The 16,364-nt window shown below is 54.6% G+C and overlaps 1 protein-coding gene across 1 annotated transcript; it reads left to right on the top strand.

The window, feature by feature from the left end:
* The first annotated feature begins 1,827 nt into the window (after positions 1-1,827).
* Positions 1,828-14,970, top strand: LOC107526483 (carbonic anhydrase 13). The gene is made up of 7 exons (XM_087825594.1): positions 1,828-1,905; positions 3,782-4,058; positions 5,851-5,969; positions 8,516-8,611; positions 10,363-10,425; positions 11,172-11,327; positions 14,782-14,970. Exons 1-7 carry the CDS (start codon positions 1,828-1,830, stop codon positions 14,899-14,901), a joined length of 909 nt encoding a protein of 302 aa, XP_087681720.1. The 3' UTR covers positions 14,902-14,970.
* The last annotated feature ends 1,394 nt before the right edge of the window (positions 14,971-16,364 follow it).

Genomic DNA, 16,364 nt, shown 5'->3' with positions numbered 1-16,364 from the left:
ACATTGATCTGATAGCTATACAACTTCCTTTTAAATAATCTTGGCTCTGTTTCCTTTTCATGCTTCTGCAACATGCTCAGATGAGATAGGAAACACCCAAAATAGGGCGTGGGTACATTATTAGGACACTTCACGGAGGACACCCGAGGACAGAAGTGCAGATTGTGGAGCTGTAGGAACATGCTCTTGTCTGACAGTGTCTGCCTCCAGTTCCTGAAGCAGGGAAACTGAGGTGACTGGGGCTGGATTTGCTCAAGAACCCCCCTCCCTCTCCCCGCGGCCTGAAGCCTGGGTCGTTGAGCAAGTCCTTCAGCCTGGGGCCCCTTGCAATCTCCCTGGAGATCTCTCCTGGGCAGCTTGCGAGCTGCACCCCCCACCGCAGGGTGACCTCAGGAATGGGAGGTAAAGAAATCAAAACTCCATATAATCAGCCCCATAAAATCAACTCTCCACAGATAGCCAGTGATAAGACATTCCTGCGGTTAATAAGGCCCAGCTGCCAAATCAGCTGGGGGGAGCACCTTGGACTTGGGACTGCAGGCTGGGGCCCTGTCCCACCTGGGCTGGCCTCTCTGGGTAACAGGAGTCCTGCTCCTGGCTTCCCTGCTGGGCAGAGTCAGAAGGAAACAGCCCTCGGGGTCACAGTCAGTCGTTCTGAGAATACTTGGGGGGAAAGTGCCTCTCAGAGCCCGACACTGTGATCTCCCCTCGATGGGTCGTCAAATATGCTTGTGGCCGAGGTTATGGCTCAGGCCGCTGCCCGAGCAGCCGGCGCCTGACCCCCGGGCAGCCACTGGGCACGTTTGAGGCGGGGAAGGCCGGGCAGGGCGCGGGGAAGGCCCGGCAGGGCCCAGCCCCATCCAGAGGGGAGCCCCGGCCCGGGTGGCTCCCTGGTTGGGGCGTCGGTGGGCGCACCAAAGGGTCTCGGTTCGGTTCGGTTCGGTTCGGTTCGGTTCGGTTGGGTTGCAGGCTCGATCCCAGGTCCCGGTCCGGTGTGTGCGGGAGGCAACCCTTGGATGTGCCCCCCCTCCCCTCTGAAAAGCGATGGAAAAAATATCCTCAAGTGAGGATCAGAAAATAAAAGATCCTCGCACTAGTTGGTCCTTAAGTAACCGCACAGCTCAGTCTGAAATTTCAAAACTGACAAACGCCAGGCCCGGGGCAGCGGGGAGGGGTGCGGTGCCCCGGCGGGCACGGGCGTCGGTTCCCTGGGCGCCCAGCACCGCGCCCTCCGGGACGCCCCTCGCGCGGGTCCTGACCGGGGGCGCGGGGGGTGAAGGGGGCGCGGGGGGCCCGCAGGCCCCGCTGTCTGCGCAGCCAGGGGTCACCGCGCCCCTCTCCTGACTCGGGGGCACTTGGGGCCGCGGCCCCGGCGCAGCGCGGGGAGGACGCCCCGGAAAGTGGGCGGAACCAGGGCGCGCCCTCGGCCGGTGGGGCTCGGTCACTCCCGGGCTCCGCCGCTGCGCCGGGCTCGCGGGCACCGCCACCAGCCCCCCCTCCCCCCCCACCCCGTCGGCCCCGGCTCCCCCGCCGCGCCCCCGCCCCCGCCGCTGACTCACGGTCGCGGGACGGCCCGCGGGCAGCGCCGCTGTCTCCGGGAACTCGCGCGCCAGGCGGGAAGCCCCAGCCCGCGCCTTCCTCCCTCGCCGGCGCCCCAGCACCCACGGTCTCCTGCGCTCCGAGCCGCGACCCGCGCCCCTGACTCGGGCTCGTCCCGCGCGCCCCCCGACGGCGGCCCAGCGCCCCTGAGACCGGCTCCAGCGCGCGCCCAGCCCCGACTCGTGCGCCGCGCCCGGGGCCCCTGCTGTCCCCCTCACCCTGCGGACCATGTCGCGGCTCAGCTGGGGGTACGCGGAGCACAACGGTGAGAGCCCGGGGGCCGGGGGGCGGGGGGCCGGGGGTGGGGTGGGGGCGCCCCCTGAGCGCGCACAGGAGCCTGGACACCTGCGGCCCTGCCCCGCGGCCGTCGGGGCCACGTGCGGGAGCCGCCCTTGGGGTGTCAGCCCTGGGGTGACAGTGGGCCAGGTTCCCCCAGACCCCAGATTTCACGTCCGGCGAGCACTGCCTCCAGAGGGCGGGAGGCGGGGGGGGGGGGGGGGGGGGCACTTCCCCTGTGAGCTGGAGGCCGTCTGAGGACACAGGACTGACTCAGGGCAGCTGCCCGGTGAGCCCCTCACGCACTGCGGGGAAAGAAGGCACGGAAAGTGCCAGTCCCTATAGTTAGGAAACTCCAGTCACGTGACCTGCAGCCCTGAAATCTCGGGGGGCCTTGTGGGGGAGCCCAGGGACCTGGATGTCTCGGCCACTGTGACACCCCCGTGCCCCTGCCCGGCTGGGACACCTGCCGGCTTCTTTCTGGAAGGTGAAGGCGCAGTTCTGGCTCCTTCCCAGCCTCACCCTCTCCTTCCTGCACCTGCAGAGCCCGAGGGTCAGCACAGGTCACTGACATTAAGACACAGGCGCAAAACGCAGTGACTGACGGAGCCGCAGGAACAAGACGCTTCCTTGTCTCCTGAACAATCCAAAGCAAACCATTTTCTCTCTCTCTCTCTTTTTTTTTTACATGAAGAGGCAGGGACATGAACCTAGCCTAGTGGTTAATATTTAATATTAAATATTTCAAAATGGTCTGGTTATACAGCCCTGGGAACAGGAGAGCAAGTCATTAGGGGGAGAAAGAAACTGCTTCCCGGCTGGAAAGGCGTGGGCCACGTTGCGACACACGCTCCTCTCTGAAGCCCAGCGCCCTTCAGGTTAAGTCCGACCTGGTGGGGGCCAAGTGGAGGACTTTTTCACATAAAAATAAAAACTAGACGGCATCCAGGGAGAGTCCTGGAGGGCGGAGCGGGAGGATTTCGTAAGTAGGAGATGCAGTGCTGTTTCTGTGATAAGCCGTAAGCAAGGACTTTCCTTCTTTCTTTTTACAGTGTAAAATGCTTATATTTTGAATTAGCCAGCTGGACTCAGTGTAGCTGACCCCAATTTTGCTGGCGATGTTCACGCATCATAGTCGGGAGCCGGCCGAACGTGCTCCTTCTGTCCACCAGGCCCGACCAGGTGTGACCTCGGCCACGTCAGTGTCATAGTTTCTTCTCAGCCTGTTTGGATTTTTTGAGCAGAGGATCAGGGTGACCGTTGTCCCCTGCTTTGGAATTCACATGTAGCGTTGGCGATCACCCCAAAAGGACTCCCCGAAGTGCAGAGAGAAATAAATTGCTGCCAGGCTCCCTGCAGACCACCCGCAGCACTGCCTCTCCCAGCCCGGGGCAGCCCCTGCCTGTAGATTTTCCCGTGTGGGAGTTTACAGACTACCTGCTGCACATCACAGGCCCTTGGATGAGGCTGGGTGACGGCGAAGGTGCCAGCCAGGGACGGGACAAGGGGAAGGAGGCGTCCTTCAGAGCTGCACCCTTCCTGGGCTGCAGGCTAACCCGGCTCCTGTGATTCCTTCGGCCGTGAACTTGGTCACGGGACCGAGCGCCGGGGCCCCCACAGCTCGTTCTTGGAGCTGAGACTGAATCTCCTTGTGCTCAGTGATGAATTGTGCTGTTGTTTCTCGTTTGGCAGGATGGTGCCTTTGGAAAGTACCTTATAAAACGCACACGCTCTTCTGTCTACAAGGGTCTGTTTAATTCTGAAAACGAGTGAAGGGAAACCAGGAAGTTTCCATCCCTCTAACGAGAGCAACTGGTCTTGTAAAAATGACCGCACGCAATTAGACGCCAGGGCCCTGAGGACGAGCCCTTGTCTGTCTAATCCCCGCTCTCCCTTCAACCCCAAGCACAGAACCTCATACCCCACGAGGACTGGTTGGGTGAAATCACTTCTGTGGTCCTTCTCTTTTGTCCTGTGTGTTCAAGGTCCTGTCCACTGGCCTGACCTCTTCCCCATCGCCGACGGGGACCAGCAGTCCCCCATTGAGATTAAGACCAAGGAAGCCAAGTTCGACTCTTCCCTCCGACCCCTTCACATCAAGTATGACGCGAGCTCAGCGAAAATCATCAGCAACAGTGGCCACTCCTTCAACGTTGACTTCGATGACACAGAGGACAAATCAGGTGGGCTTTTCTGGGGGCCGGGGGGTTGAGGGGCTAGGACGATTGGACGGTACCTTCTTTTCTCATTAAAAATTATCTTACCGCCATTATTTATTGTACACAGTAGGGTAACTGTCTTATTTGAGACTCTCTGGACGTCAGTGCGAAGTTCACCGATATATCTTGACTCCCTCTTCCCACCCCGCCAGGAACCCCGCTCCCAGAGGGTGGTCTTCCCATTAGATACATGCTGGTCAAGGCCGCAGGTCGGATAACTCGGTGCAAACATTCAGATGTGGAGCCCGGCCCTGTAGAGTGCGAGGCAGGCGTTGCTGCTCCACTAGGCGGAGTGGTGCTAATCTGGGTTTAAACCCTGGGTTCAGGGCAGGCTCTCCCCAGGTCAGCCCCGATTCTTGGACCTTTCCCCGACCACGTGTGCTTTTGGGTATCGCGGGCTGTCTCCTGAGCCTTCTCATCTGCGTGTTAGCTGCGAGACACGACTTCACGGCGTGGCTCGGGTCCTGTTGTGCAGCAGATGAGGAGAGACGGGCAGCCGGGGTGTTGATTTCACTTGAAGGCCGTGGCATCCGTGCTGCTTGCCGTCACTTAGGGACGCCTGCCTTTCCGGCTCATTTACCTGTGAAGCATCTTGGAGACTGTTTAAAGCCAAATCAAACATTTCCTTTTTTAAAATATGTTTTTACTGATTTTTTTTGGAAGAGAGGAAGGGAGAGGGAGAGAGAGAGAGAGAAAAACATCAATGATGAGAGCCATTGATCAGCTCCCCCCTGTATGCCCCATACGGGGGATCGAGCCTCAGACCCCGGTGCGTCCCCTGACCAGGAATCGAGCCCCTGACCTCCTGGTTCACGGGACAATGCTCAGCTAACGAGCCACACCGGCCGGGCCAAATCAAACATATTCTTCATGCATTCATCAAATATCTATTCTGATCACCGTAGTGACAGTTCCCGTGTAAGGTGATGGGGACGGCAGGGACCCAAGCGGAGTCTCTTCCCCACGAGCATTGTCCAAGGCAAGAACCAGTGGTGCCACTCTGTCTGGGACAGAGGGACAGAGAGCTCGAATGGCTGCAGCCGGCTGTGAGAGGTTCTCTCCTCCCTTTGCAAGGTCACCGGCAGTAAAGCCAGCGTGAGCCCAGGTCTTCCGAGTGCTGGAGGCTCTCTGCCCGCCCGCTGGGCCTCTGCACCTCACGCCCCCTCCTCGGAGCCGGACGTCCTCCAGCCACAGGGCAACTCCTCACCTCGAGTGACTCCCTTCTGCTCTCTAACCGGAGTGTCTGCCGGGACTTCCCACGCGCTCCCTGCACATCTGCCTCGTGGACCCTCACCTTTTATTTTTATTTATTTATTTTTTAATTCTAACCTGAGGATATTTTTTCCATTGCTCTTCAGAGCGTGTGGAAGGGGGAGAGAGAGAAACATCGATGTGAGAGAGAGAGACTCACCGATTGCTTGCCTCCAGCACCTGCCCCGACCTGGGCCAGGGATGGAGCCTGCAACGGAGGTTCGTGCCCTTGGCCGGGACCCAACCCGGGACCCTTCAGCCCAAGGGCCGACGCTCTAACCACTGAGCGAAACCAGCTGGGGCTGGACCCTCACCTTCTAAAATGTTTATTTTCACTCCCCACACACTGGGAAGCTGGACTCCCGTCCGCGAACTCCACGGCACATCCATAAAACGTCCCTCGGAGGCCGCGGACATGCTGAGCGGTTCAGGGAGATGCCGCGGGTGGGGCATCACGCGGATACACATTTTTCTTGCTAACGATTTCAACTGTGTTGATGTTTAGTTCTGCGAGGGGGTCCCCTCACCGGGAGATACCGGCTGCGGCAGTTTCACCTGCACTGGGGCTCCGCTGACGACCACGGCTCCGAGCACGTGGTGGATGGAGTGAGGTACGCGGCCGAGGTAAGCCACCGACGGCGCAGGCTCGTGACTCAGAGCCGTCCTCTCGGGGGGTCAGGGACAGGGGTAAGGGACCACTTCCGTGACCTCTAAGAGGCCCCGAGCCTATTGGCTGCGTCAGCCTGCGGCATTAACGGCATTGCTTTATTGTTGCAGTACCGTTGGTGTGGGAGTTCATCAGTGTAGAAGCTGCACACGGCCCTGAGCCTTAGAGCAACTCAGGGTTAGGGTTACTGTGCCTGTTGAAAAAATGAACAAGCCAGAGCTCTGGCCTTTTGGACTCAGCTGGTTGAGTGTTGTCCTGTGCACTGAGGCCATCGATTGGATTCCCGGTCAGGGCACATGCCCGGGTTTCAGGCTTGATTCCCCAGTCGGGGGTGTGCAGGTGGCCGCCGATCAATGTTCCTCTCCCTCCCTCCCTCCCTCCCTCCCTCCCTCCCTCCCTCCCTCCCTCCCTCCCTCCCTCCCTCCCTCCCTCTTTCCCCCTTCCTGTCTCTCTAAAACCAATAAAAAACATATTTTTTAAAACAGATGAAAGGAAAAAGCCATTTAGAGCTGTAACATACGAAAATTTAATTTGGGACTAAATCTGAGGACTCTTGACAGTACAGACAGACAGATGGGCTGGGAGTCAGACAAAGCTTTATCCTAGGAGCTACTCATCTACGGTGATAGTCACTCCATGGGTGGAACTTACGTGAGCACAGTTTATGCCTAAAGTATATATATATAAGCATATCAAATATGCAGTTGAGCGTAAAGCTGTGATTTCAACGTGAATGGTGATTCTTGGCATCCTAAGTGTATTCCACGTATGAACAGTGCACAGCTCAAAAATACAGAAGTCGAATAATACTGTTACTCAGAAATTGTTCTCCTGCGGGGAGCGCCTGTCACTCCCACTTTGCAGGGGCTACGGTGCCCCTCGTCCCTGGGCTCCGGTCACCCGCTGTCACGTGAGCGGGGGGTGAGCTGGCTCCTTTCTTAATCAAGCACAAGTGCCAACAGGCGTGACCCAGCTCCCGGGAGGTAAGGTGTGTGGGGGAGAGGGACTCGTGGAAGACAAACAGGACGGCTCCGGCCCCGGCTCCCCGTGGTGTTTCGGTTCTCACTCTGCCGCCAGTGGGAGGATATGCAGATCCTCTCTCTCTGGTTCCACATCTGTTTTGTCATCGGCTGTGGCCCTGAACCTCAGGAGCCACTTCCCACGGTTCTGTGTCTGTGGCGTCATCTCTCACCACGTGCTGGTGCGTGGGCATCAGGCGTCTGAAACAACACTCACGTCCTTCCCCCCCTCCCGGGGGAGCACGGTCGGCCCCCCGAGAGCTGAACCAAGCGTGTTTCCTCATCCGAGGCCCCGGGCTCCTTCCTCACACAGCTGGGATCACGGGGCCACCGTCTACGCTGCCTGCGGGGCGGGGTGCCCTGTCTCCCAGCTTTAAAGTTCCCTGCTTACGGCCTCTCTTCTTTATCCAGAATCCCCCGTATTAATTGCTGTAAAGTTACACTGAGAGGACGGGATAAAAACACGGGTTTGGGTAGACTGACTCCTCTAACAGTCAGCTGGAGAGGTGATTGTCCCTGAAACCCCCCACGCCTCCTCCCTGGGGGCCAGAGGAGTCCCTCCAAGGAGGTCTGATCGGAAGCCAGTCCCTCTCACAGGTCCTTGGACACCACGGCCAGGTCGTGACCTTGGCCACGCCATCTGGGTGTGTCACATGCCTGTGGCTTCCCGTGGCTTCCATCCCAGTTGTCCGTCCTTAACCGGGAATGAGACACCCCCAGGAGAGATTCCTGCTCTGCTGTGTGCTGTTCGGTAGTCTGTCCTCGTGTCCGTATGTGCGGGACACTGCGCTGTGTACCTGGCGGACACTGGGACACCTCCGGGTTTGGCAGCAGGCCAGTTGCATTCGGGCAGAGGTGGGAAGTGAGGAGGCCACTTTGTAGAGTCCCGGGTCCTCCGCCCCCCTCCCCGTCTTCCTCCGGTCCTCAGGACACCTCTCCTTTCCTTCCCCTGGCACCCCTGCTTCCAACACCCGAAGCCTCTGTGTCCCTATTAAAACGTGCTCCCCACGAAGGATTCGAACATAGCCCCGGATACAGGTGTGTGACTGCCGCTTAAAATAGCGCCTCCGAGGGCGAATCCGCACAGTCACGCCATCAAAGGTCTTCGGCTACACTGATGAGCACCTGACCAGCGTCCCAGGAACCACTGGCACTGTCCTCGCGGCCGGATCGCCCCTGGGTGCCCCCCGACTCCCCACCCGCCTCTCAGCCGGCGGGGATCTGACCTCAGGCCGCCCGATGCAGTCCCGGGAGTGGGAGACTCGGGAGCCCCAGGTCACCTGGGAACAGCGGCTGGAGATTGTCGGGGCTCCAGGGCTGGGGCAGGACGCGCCGGGGCCTTCGAGGCAGACGTGAACGCGTGTCAAACGTGATGCCTGTGAGCGCACAGCCCGGACGGACGGCTGCATACATGCTTCACGCGCGTTCCTGCTTTGAGGATGTTGAGAGAAACGAGGGCGTCTCGCTGTTCCCCCCCTTTCCAGCTCCATGTAGTGCACTGGAACTCGGACAAGTACCCCAGCTTCGTGGAGGCGGCTCACGCGCCCGACGGACTAGCTGTCCTGGGAGTGTTTCTACAGGTGAGAACCCACTGGTTTCCTTTGAAATAACTGCTCCGCCGTGCACAGCAGAGTTTTAGCCGCAGAACGGACATCCTACCATGTGTTGTTAGTAATCTTCGCCCGAGGGTATTTTCCCCGTTGATTTCTTTAGAGAGAGTGGGAGGGAGAAAGGGAGCGGGGAGGGGGGAACGTCTTGATTGGTTGCCTCCCATAGGTGCTCCGACCAGGACTGGGGATCGAACCTGCAACCCAGGTACCTGCCCTTGACCTGGAATCGAACCCACAGCCCTTCGGCGCCCGGGCCGACGCTCTAACCACTGAGCAATGCCGGCCAGGGCTCTGCCATTTTTCAATAGCAAACTTGCTCGAGGTTTAATGTTTTCCTTTCGAAACGAGTGTCAAAGTTCTGTATGTTTATGGTTCATCCAGGGCCCAGAGCTACCCCGGGAGCCTCGCCTTTCGACCCCTCCTGTTGTCCGCTGATCATTTTTATTAATTAGCGACAGCAGCAGTAGCTCGGAAGGTGGCAAGGGAGCCCCTGAGAGGAAAGCCTGTGTCCTGGCTGCGTCGTGACCGCACAGTAGTTAGGGGAACAGGGCAGAGTCGGGGTGAACGTCCTGATTCCTGAAGCACCGGTCAGACCACAAGGGTTCGTTGTCCCAAATGCACTGACCATTTTTTGTTGTGTTTTTTGTGTCTTAGTCACAAGCGGTCAGACAGGTCCGGCGGTGGTGACACCTGTGGGTGGGTGGGGCCGCTCCACTCCCACTGGGACCACATTCCTCCTGCAGGGTGTTCCTCTTGGTTACGACACCCACTCGAATGGGGAAGGAGGGATCTGCTCAGGGTGGCACGTGGCCTTGATTCGGGACCTCCTGTCGTTTTAGGCTGAACGTGGGAGACATTTTTCCTCTAACTTTTTTTTTTTAATTCTCTCCCGAGGATATTTTTTTTCCCATTGCTTTTCATTGAAAGTGGAAGGGAGAGAGAAACATCGATGTGAGACGGACACATCGATGGGCTGCCTCCTGCAAGCGCCCCAACAAGGGCCGGGGACTGAGCCTGCAACCCAGGTACATGCCTTTGGCCGGAATCGAGCCCAGGACCCTTCGGTCTGCGGGCCGACGCTCTAACCATTGAGCCACACCAGCTAGGGCTTCCCTCTAGTGTTTTGATGTCACAATAGTCCGGGTGGGTGGAGGGTCTGAACATCACACCTGGCTTCGTGGTGCAGGTGTGATGGATGTTTCCCAAGCCAGGCTTCTCCCTAATTCACCTGCATCTGAAACAATCTTATATCTGAAGTAGGGAGCTGTCGCCACAGGTGTAGGGGTCAAACTTACAGTTCAGCGAAGGAGCCTGAACAGTTTCTCCGTGTTCAGACTTCACGCAGGACAAGGCCCAGGACACTCACCGCTTGCTCTTGGCTGGCTTAGGTGTTTTGTGGTTGTTTTTTTATGTTTTTTTAAAAATATATCTTTATTGATTTCAAAGAGAGGAAGGGAGAGGGAGAGAGAGAGAAACATCAATGATGAAAGTCATTGATCGGCTGCCTCCTGCACGCCCCCGACTGGGGGTCGAGCCCACAACTCGGGCATGTGCCGGACCAGGAATCGAACTGCATCTCCTGGATCCTAGGTCGATGCTCAATTGCTGAGTCACGCCGGCCGGGATGTTGTTGTTTTTTTAAAGAATTAAGAAATCGTGACTGAAACTGAGTGATTCAGACTGTTCTGCAACCGTAACCATGTGAAATGTCATGTTTTCAGATCGGAGAATTCAATCCCCAACTGCAAAAGATTACTGACATCCTGGACTCCATAAAAGAAAAGGTAAAATTAACTCCCGTTGACTGATGACTAACACAGTCCTTGTTTTCTGCTGAATTATCTTCTTTCACCACCGTGGCCCGAGCCAGAGCCTGCACTGCCTCCTCTGAGCAGGTCGGCGCGTCCTTGACGGGCGGAGCAGCGGCGACCTGTCTGCACGAACTCCCTGGGTGTATGAAGGAGCCTCAGTCACCTAGAATAATCGCAGAGCTCTGCTGATGCAAGATTAGTTTACGTTGTTGGAGTTCTACAGAACAAGCCTTTAGCTGCAACTCATTTTAAAGACCACTTACATGAACACAAATCTCATCCTTTCACATAAACCTAAGTGCCGTCCGACTTCCTCTGAAGCGTTTAGATGAGGCAGATACTCTCTATAAAATACAAAAGGCGGCCGGCCTGTGTCTCAGTGGTGGAGCATCATTCCGTGAACCAAGAGGTCGCAGGTTCGGTGCCTGGTCAGGGCACCGCCCGGGTTGGGGGCTCCATCCCCAGTCGGGGGCGCACACGCAGCCGATTGATGTCGTTTCTCTCTCATTGATGTTTCTATCTCTTTCTCTCTCTCCTTTCCTCGCTCTCTAAAAAATCAATAAAAACATATAAAAAATAAAATAAAATACAAAAGGCAGGGGCTACCTAATTCCGTGAATGGGTGAATTCCAGTGAAATCCTATCTCATTGGATGCTCGTCTTGGGGGGGCTGGGAAGCTTTCCCGTTGTAATCTGTGGCTTTCCCTTTCCTGCTGCAGGGCAAACAAACTCGGTTCACGAACTTTGACCCCTTGTCTCTGCTTCCTGCGTCCTGGGATTACTGGACGTACCCTGGGTCACTCACGGTCCCGCCTCTTCTCGAGAGCGTCACGTGGATCATCCTAAAGCAGCCCATCAGCGTCAGCTCTCAGCAGGTAGGCGGCCCTGCGGGTGATTCGATTCCCTAGGAAACCGGGCTGAGTTTTTACCCCCCGACTTCTGCTGCGCTGTGAAGCCTGCGTCCCCTCATTCATCAGCGATGTGGTTGGGCCAGACGAGATTTCTGCCCTTTCCTATTCGACCTCGATTCGGTGGTCTCTTCCCCAGCCCTTAGAGACGCCGCCTGCGGACACGCAGTGCGAGGGGGGTGCCCCTTGGAAGGCGCCGCTGTTTGCTTCTGTTTCCTTCTGTTTGAGACGTAAAGGGCCTGGGATTGACGCAGAAAGTGAGGACAGAGGCTGCTCTTAGGAGGCGGTGTTGCCCTTCCAGCCTCAGTCCCCAGACCTGCCCCCGTCCAGTTTCACATTCACAGTGGACACGGACGGTGCTCCTGTCGAGTTTAAGAAGGAACCCGTGTGACCCGGGGCTCCCGGTGACAGAGCTCCCCTGGGGCGCCGGAGGGGCTGTGAGCGTCTACTCGGAGGCTCTTCTATGAAGACGCTTCCTCCCCACTTTCTGATAAGTCTGCAGGCTCGGCCCCTTTGCCCAGACACTCTGCTCGGCTGGGAAACGGCGACTGACTGTGTGCCGGGTGGACGCCGGTGCCCTGGGAGGCTGTGCCTAGTGGGATTTTTTTCCTTTTTGAATTACGTGCTGCAAAACCTTAGCAAGAACGTAGTCAAATAATTTTTGCAGCTAATAAAGCACTTCTGTTCCGGGCTGGCCACCTGCCCAGCCGTTTGTTTTTCCCCCCAATCAAAGACTAGAGCTGGTTGACCTCTACCAAGGTCGTGTCAGGGACATTTCCCTTGGCTGCGAGGAACACGGGCCACTTCTGTTGACCTTGTCTTAGGATGAAGGACACATAATACCTGGGGCATAATCATTAAAAGCTTTATAAAGGTCTGCATAGGAATCCAGAGCTTGACTGACATGAAAATTGCTGTGAATTTTTTCCATTAGAAATAAGGTGAGTTGTGTCATCAGAATAATGACCTGCCCCGGAGTTGGCAGCCTTACCGGTGGATTTCATTTCCACCTCTCGGGGCGCCGAAGCGTTTGCCTTCACAATTTGTGGTTATATTTGAATAGTTAGAGAAACAGGAAGAGTTAACATGACTTCACAATAAGGAGCCGTGTGTTTGCTCATATGGAAGGGTCTGTATTCCTTAAAGCCACTTGGAAGGTAACTTTTTAAAAAATCCACCTGTGATTTGGAAGAGAGTACACAGAAATATATGGCGCTTCCTTAAAGTGCATAAAGTTAACCCAATCAAGACAACTTTCTACAAATGTTGGGATTATGACTGCCTCGCTGGGAACTCGCCACTGTATCTTATTTGAGACTCAGTTGATTAATATTAATTATTAATGTGGCTTTTTGTACGGTAGAGGTTATAAAGTAATAGCGGAGTCCCAGAGCGTTAGCGAGACTGGGAATTCACTTCGAAGCGTTCGATTAAATCTACAATAGTGGAAACACTTTCCGACATTTTTATTCAAAACCAGATTGAAGTGATTATCTGAGTAATAATCCAAATTATTATAAAGAAATGTGATAGTGGTTTTCAGACTTAAGAATGAAGCAAAAGATATTTTACAAGTCCAGTCCCAGTCTTAACCATGAGAAAAACGTCAGACAGAGCCCAGTTACGGGACATCCTGCAAAACAGCTGATCAGTGCTCCTCAGAACTGTCCATGTCACCAAAAAAACAAGGGAAGCCTGAGAAATTGTCATAATCAGGAAACGCTCGAGGAGACGGGACTGGTAAGTGTTATGCTGTTTCCTGGTGGGATCCTGGAGCAGAGAAACATTAGGTAAAAACAAAGGAACTCCAGGCCTGGCTGGTGTGGCCCAGCGGCCGGGCGTCATCGGGCCACCAAGAGGTTGTCGGTCTCACTCCGGGTCGGGGCACAGGCCGGGGTTGCAGGCTCGGTCCTCAGCAGGGGCCGTGCAGCAGGCAGCCGATCGATGTTTCGTTCTCACCACCGACGTTTCTCTCTCTCTCCCTCCCCCTCCCCCTCTCTCCAAAAATCAATAAAGTATTTTTTAAAAAATCAACAGAGGAAATCTGAGTGAAGGGTAGACTTCCGCTCAGGATGACACGAATAGTGGTTCATTCGTTGTGAAAATGTACCGACCAATGTCAGGTGGCAATAAGAGGAAACCGAATGTGGGGCACACGAGAGCCCTTTGTACTATCTTTGCAGTAATCCCATAAATCTAAAACTGTTTTAAAATAAAAAGTTTATTTAAAAATCCCCAAGACAAAAGGGTTGGTAAGAGTATTCATACAGCAAGGTGAAAATGCCCTTTGTGTACCCACTGACGTCACAATCACTTTCCGGAAGATGGTATTTCATCTCCACGATGACAGCTCTTTATTTTTGAAGCTGCTGGGAAACGTTTTTATTTATTTTTCAACCCCACCATATATCCTCTTCGTAGTAAGTCGGTGCCAGCTTCTTCCCACTGCTCTTTCTTGCCAAGGCGCTGTCTGACCTGAAGGGCAGATCAGAGGGTTTTCATTTGCTTTTTCTTGACTCACGTCCATGTTTCTCCCGAGTCACGGACAGAAATGCTTGATTTAACCGCCGGGCCAGGGAACAGACACTCGGTTTTCTGATACTCGGGATAACAGATCCATCATTTTCGTTGGCCGGCTGACCTGTCTCGCGGCGTCTCTCCGGGTCATCCTGAGCTATGCACACTGGCTCACTCGTCTGCGGAGACCCAGTGTGCAGGACACTTGCCTTTCATTCTGGGCTCCTTCTGGAAAATTCTCTCTTTTCCTTTGTTGTGATATTGTTTGCATAGAACAACATTCCTGAATATCAGTGTGCAGTTGGTGGCTTTTTAATGTCTTTATTGACTTTTTTTTAGAGAGAGGAAGGGAGAGGGAGAGAGAGATCGAAACATCTGTGAGAGAGTCATCCATCCGCTGCCTCCCGCAGGCCCCCTGCTGGGGATCGAGCCCGAAACCCAGGCCTGTGCCCCGACTGGGAATTGAACCGGCGACCTCCTGGTTCATGAGTGGATGCTCGGCCCCTGAGCCACGCCGGCCCGGCTGCAGGCGATGGCTTTGGTTACTGTGTATTACCTTTATCGATACACGTTCAAGTTCATTTGCTCTTTCGTCTTTCATGTCAATGTGACTGTTAAGTCTGTCCAGGGAGCTTTTTGTTTTAGAAATTATATATTTAGTTCTAAAATTTCTACTTGGCTCTCTTTTTCTATTTCTGTTTCTCTGCTGAGACTTCCCATCCCTCTGCTGAGAGTTCCCATGCATTGAAAACGATGCTTTGTTTCATTTCACGTAGCCAACTTAACATCCGTGTATGTTCTGAATTTGGTTCATCGCGGGCCTGACTATTGATATTTCTTTCCTTGAGAGAGTGTTCCATTTTCTGGATTGCACGTTGATTCTGGGTCTCCCTTCCCTCCACAGCTGGCCGCCTTTCGCACCCTCCTGTGCACCTCAGAGGGCGAGCCGGCCGCCTTCCTGCTGAGCAATCACCGTCCCCCGCAGCCTCTGAAGGGCCGACAGGTGAGGGCCTCGTTCCACTGACAGCCCCGGCCTGTGGACCACCCCACATGTGTCTGCAGAGAGAAACGAGACCAAACAGGACACAGAACTCCTACCCTGGAGAGGGACCACATCCTGTCAGCCCAGCAGCACCAAGGACCCCCAATCCTTGCAATCAAACGGACTCAACTCCTGGCCTCAGACTTGCACTCCTGGGTCTCAGAGCAGGAAACACTGTGTCCTGCGTGTTAAAACCCATGAGGTGCATCCCCTTCCACCTCCGGGAAAACGTGGCCGGCATTGCAAACCTCAGCACGTGATAAACATTGTCCCTTGCTGTGGAGACTGAACCCATCAGGTCTCTCCAGGATGTTGAGTGAAAAACTTAAATTCATTTCCAGAACAGCAGAACTGGGATACCATATTTTTCTAAACCAGTGATTCTGCCTAATATCTTGATATCTCTCCAGTTCATAAAGAGTTGGGCACGTTTCCAATTTTATTTTATTTAAAAAATTTTTTTGTTGTTATTAATTCACTGTTATTTTTAACAAATTTTAGCGGCTAGGCCATATGTGGGAAAAAACACTAGTAATTTTGCTGAAAAATATTACGTATCTACAACTATAGTCTACATATTTAAATCCGAATCACCTCTCCTAAACAAGGTTCCGCCAATGGTTAGCACGTGATCACACGCATCCTGCGCAGCAATTGTGGCTTGACTTTCTGCACCACTTTTAAAGTGCAGGCCGATGTGGTGACTTGGGCTAAGCTATGCCTCTGCCCAGGCATTTGTTTACTCCCAGTGAAGTATCCTAGTCCGAGAAGGGAGTGTGTTTCACACTCGGAGACGGTCAGTTGCTGTACCTGGGGGGCGTGTAGGGTGGGGACCCTAATTACTGGCTCCTTTGTAACTGGTGGTTTCTGCTCCAGTACTGGGTTGGTTCCATGCTACAAACTGGACTTTCATGGACCGAAAATGTTTCCACAAGACCGACTTCCTTGAGGATTGTCTCCTAATTTATTTCTCTCTCAGAGGCAAAAGGTCTGAGTATGGGTTGAGTGGTCATCATCTGAGAATATTAAAGAGTTACAAACACCAGCAGAGGTCTCTCTGATTTCCCACAACACGTATTGGAGGTACACTTGTTAGGCATTTTGTATTTTAATTTAGATTGGATTCAACCAGAGTAAAAAAAAATGAGACAAACTGTGAACTGTATCAGGAACCTGTATATGCAAGACGCAGAAGGAGGTTACATTCTTACACCTCTGAAGGTTTTGCAGCCTGTAAGAGGAGTTAGTTTCGCAATGCAGATACATAGATGTTCACGGATTATTTTCAGTGGTATCAGTACCTGGGAGGGCCCCGGAAGTTTTTGTGCAGTGTTGACAGGTATAAGTGTCACACCAGGTAACCGATTCGCTGGAGGACCCTCACTCACAATTCAGTGGAGGCCATGTTTCCAGACGCCGGTGGCAGCTTAGCTATGGACCCCTTA

Source organism: Miniopterus natalensis, chromosome 16, assembly GCF_054644295.1.
Source record: "Miniopterus natalensis isolate mMinNat1 chromosome 16, mMinNat1.hap1, whole genome shotgun sequence".
NCBI classification, from domain to species: Eukaryota; Metazoa; Chordata; class Mammalia; order Chiroptera; family Miniopteridae; genus Miniopterus; species Miniopterus natalensis.
Note: the sequence above shows the minus strand (reverse complement) of the source record. Positions and strands in the feature narration are given on the sequence as shown.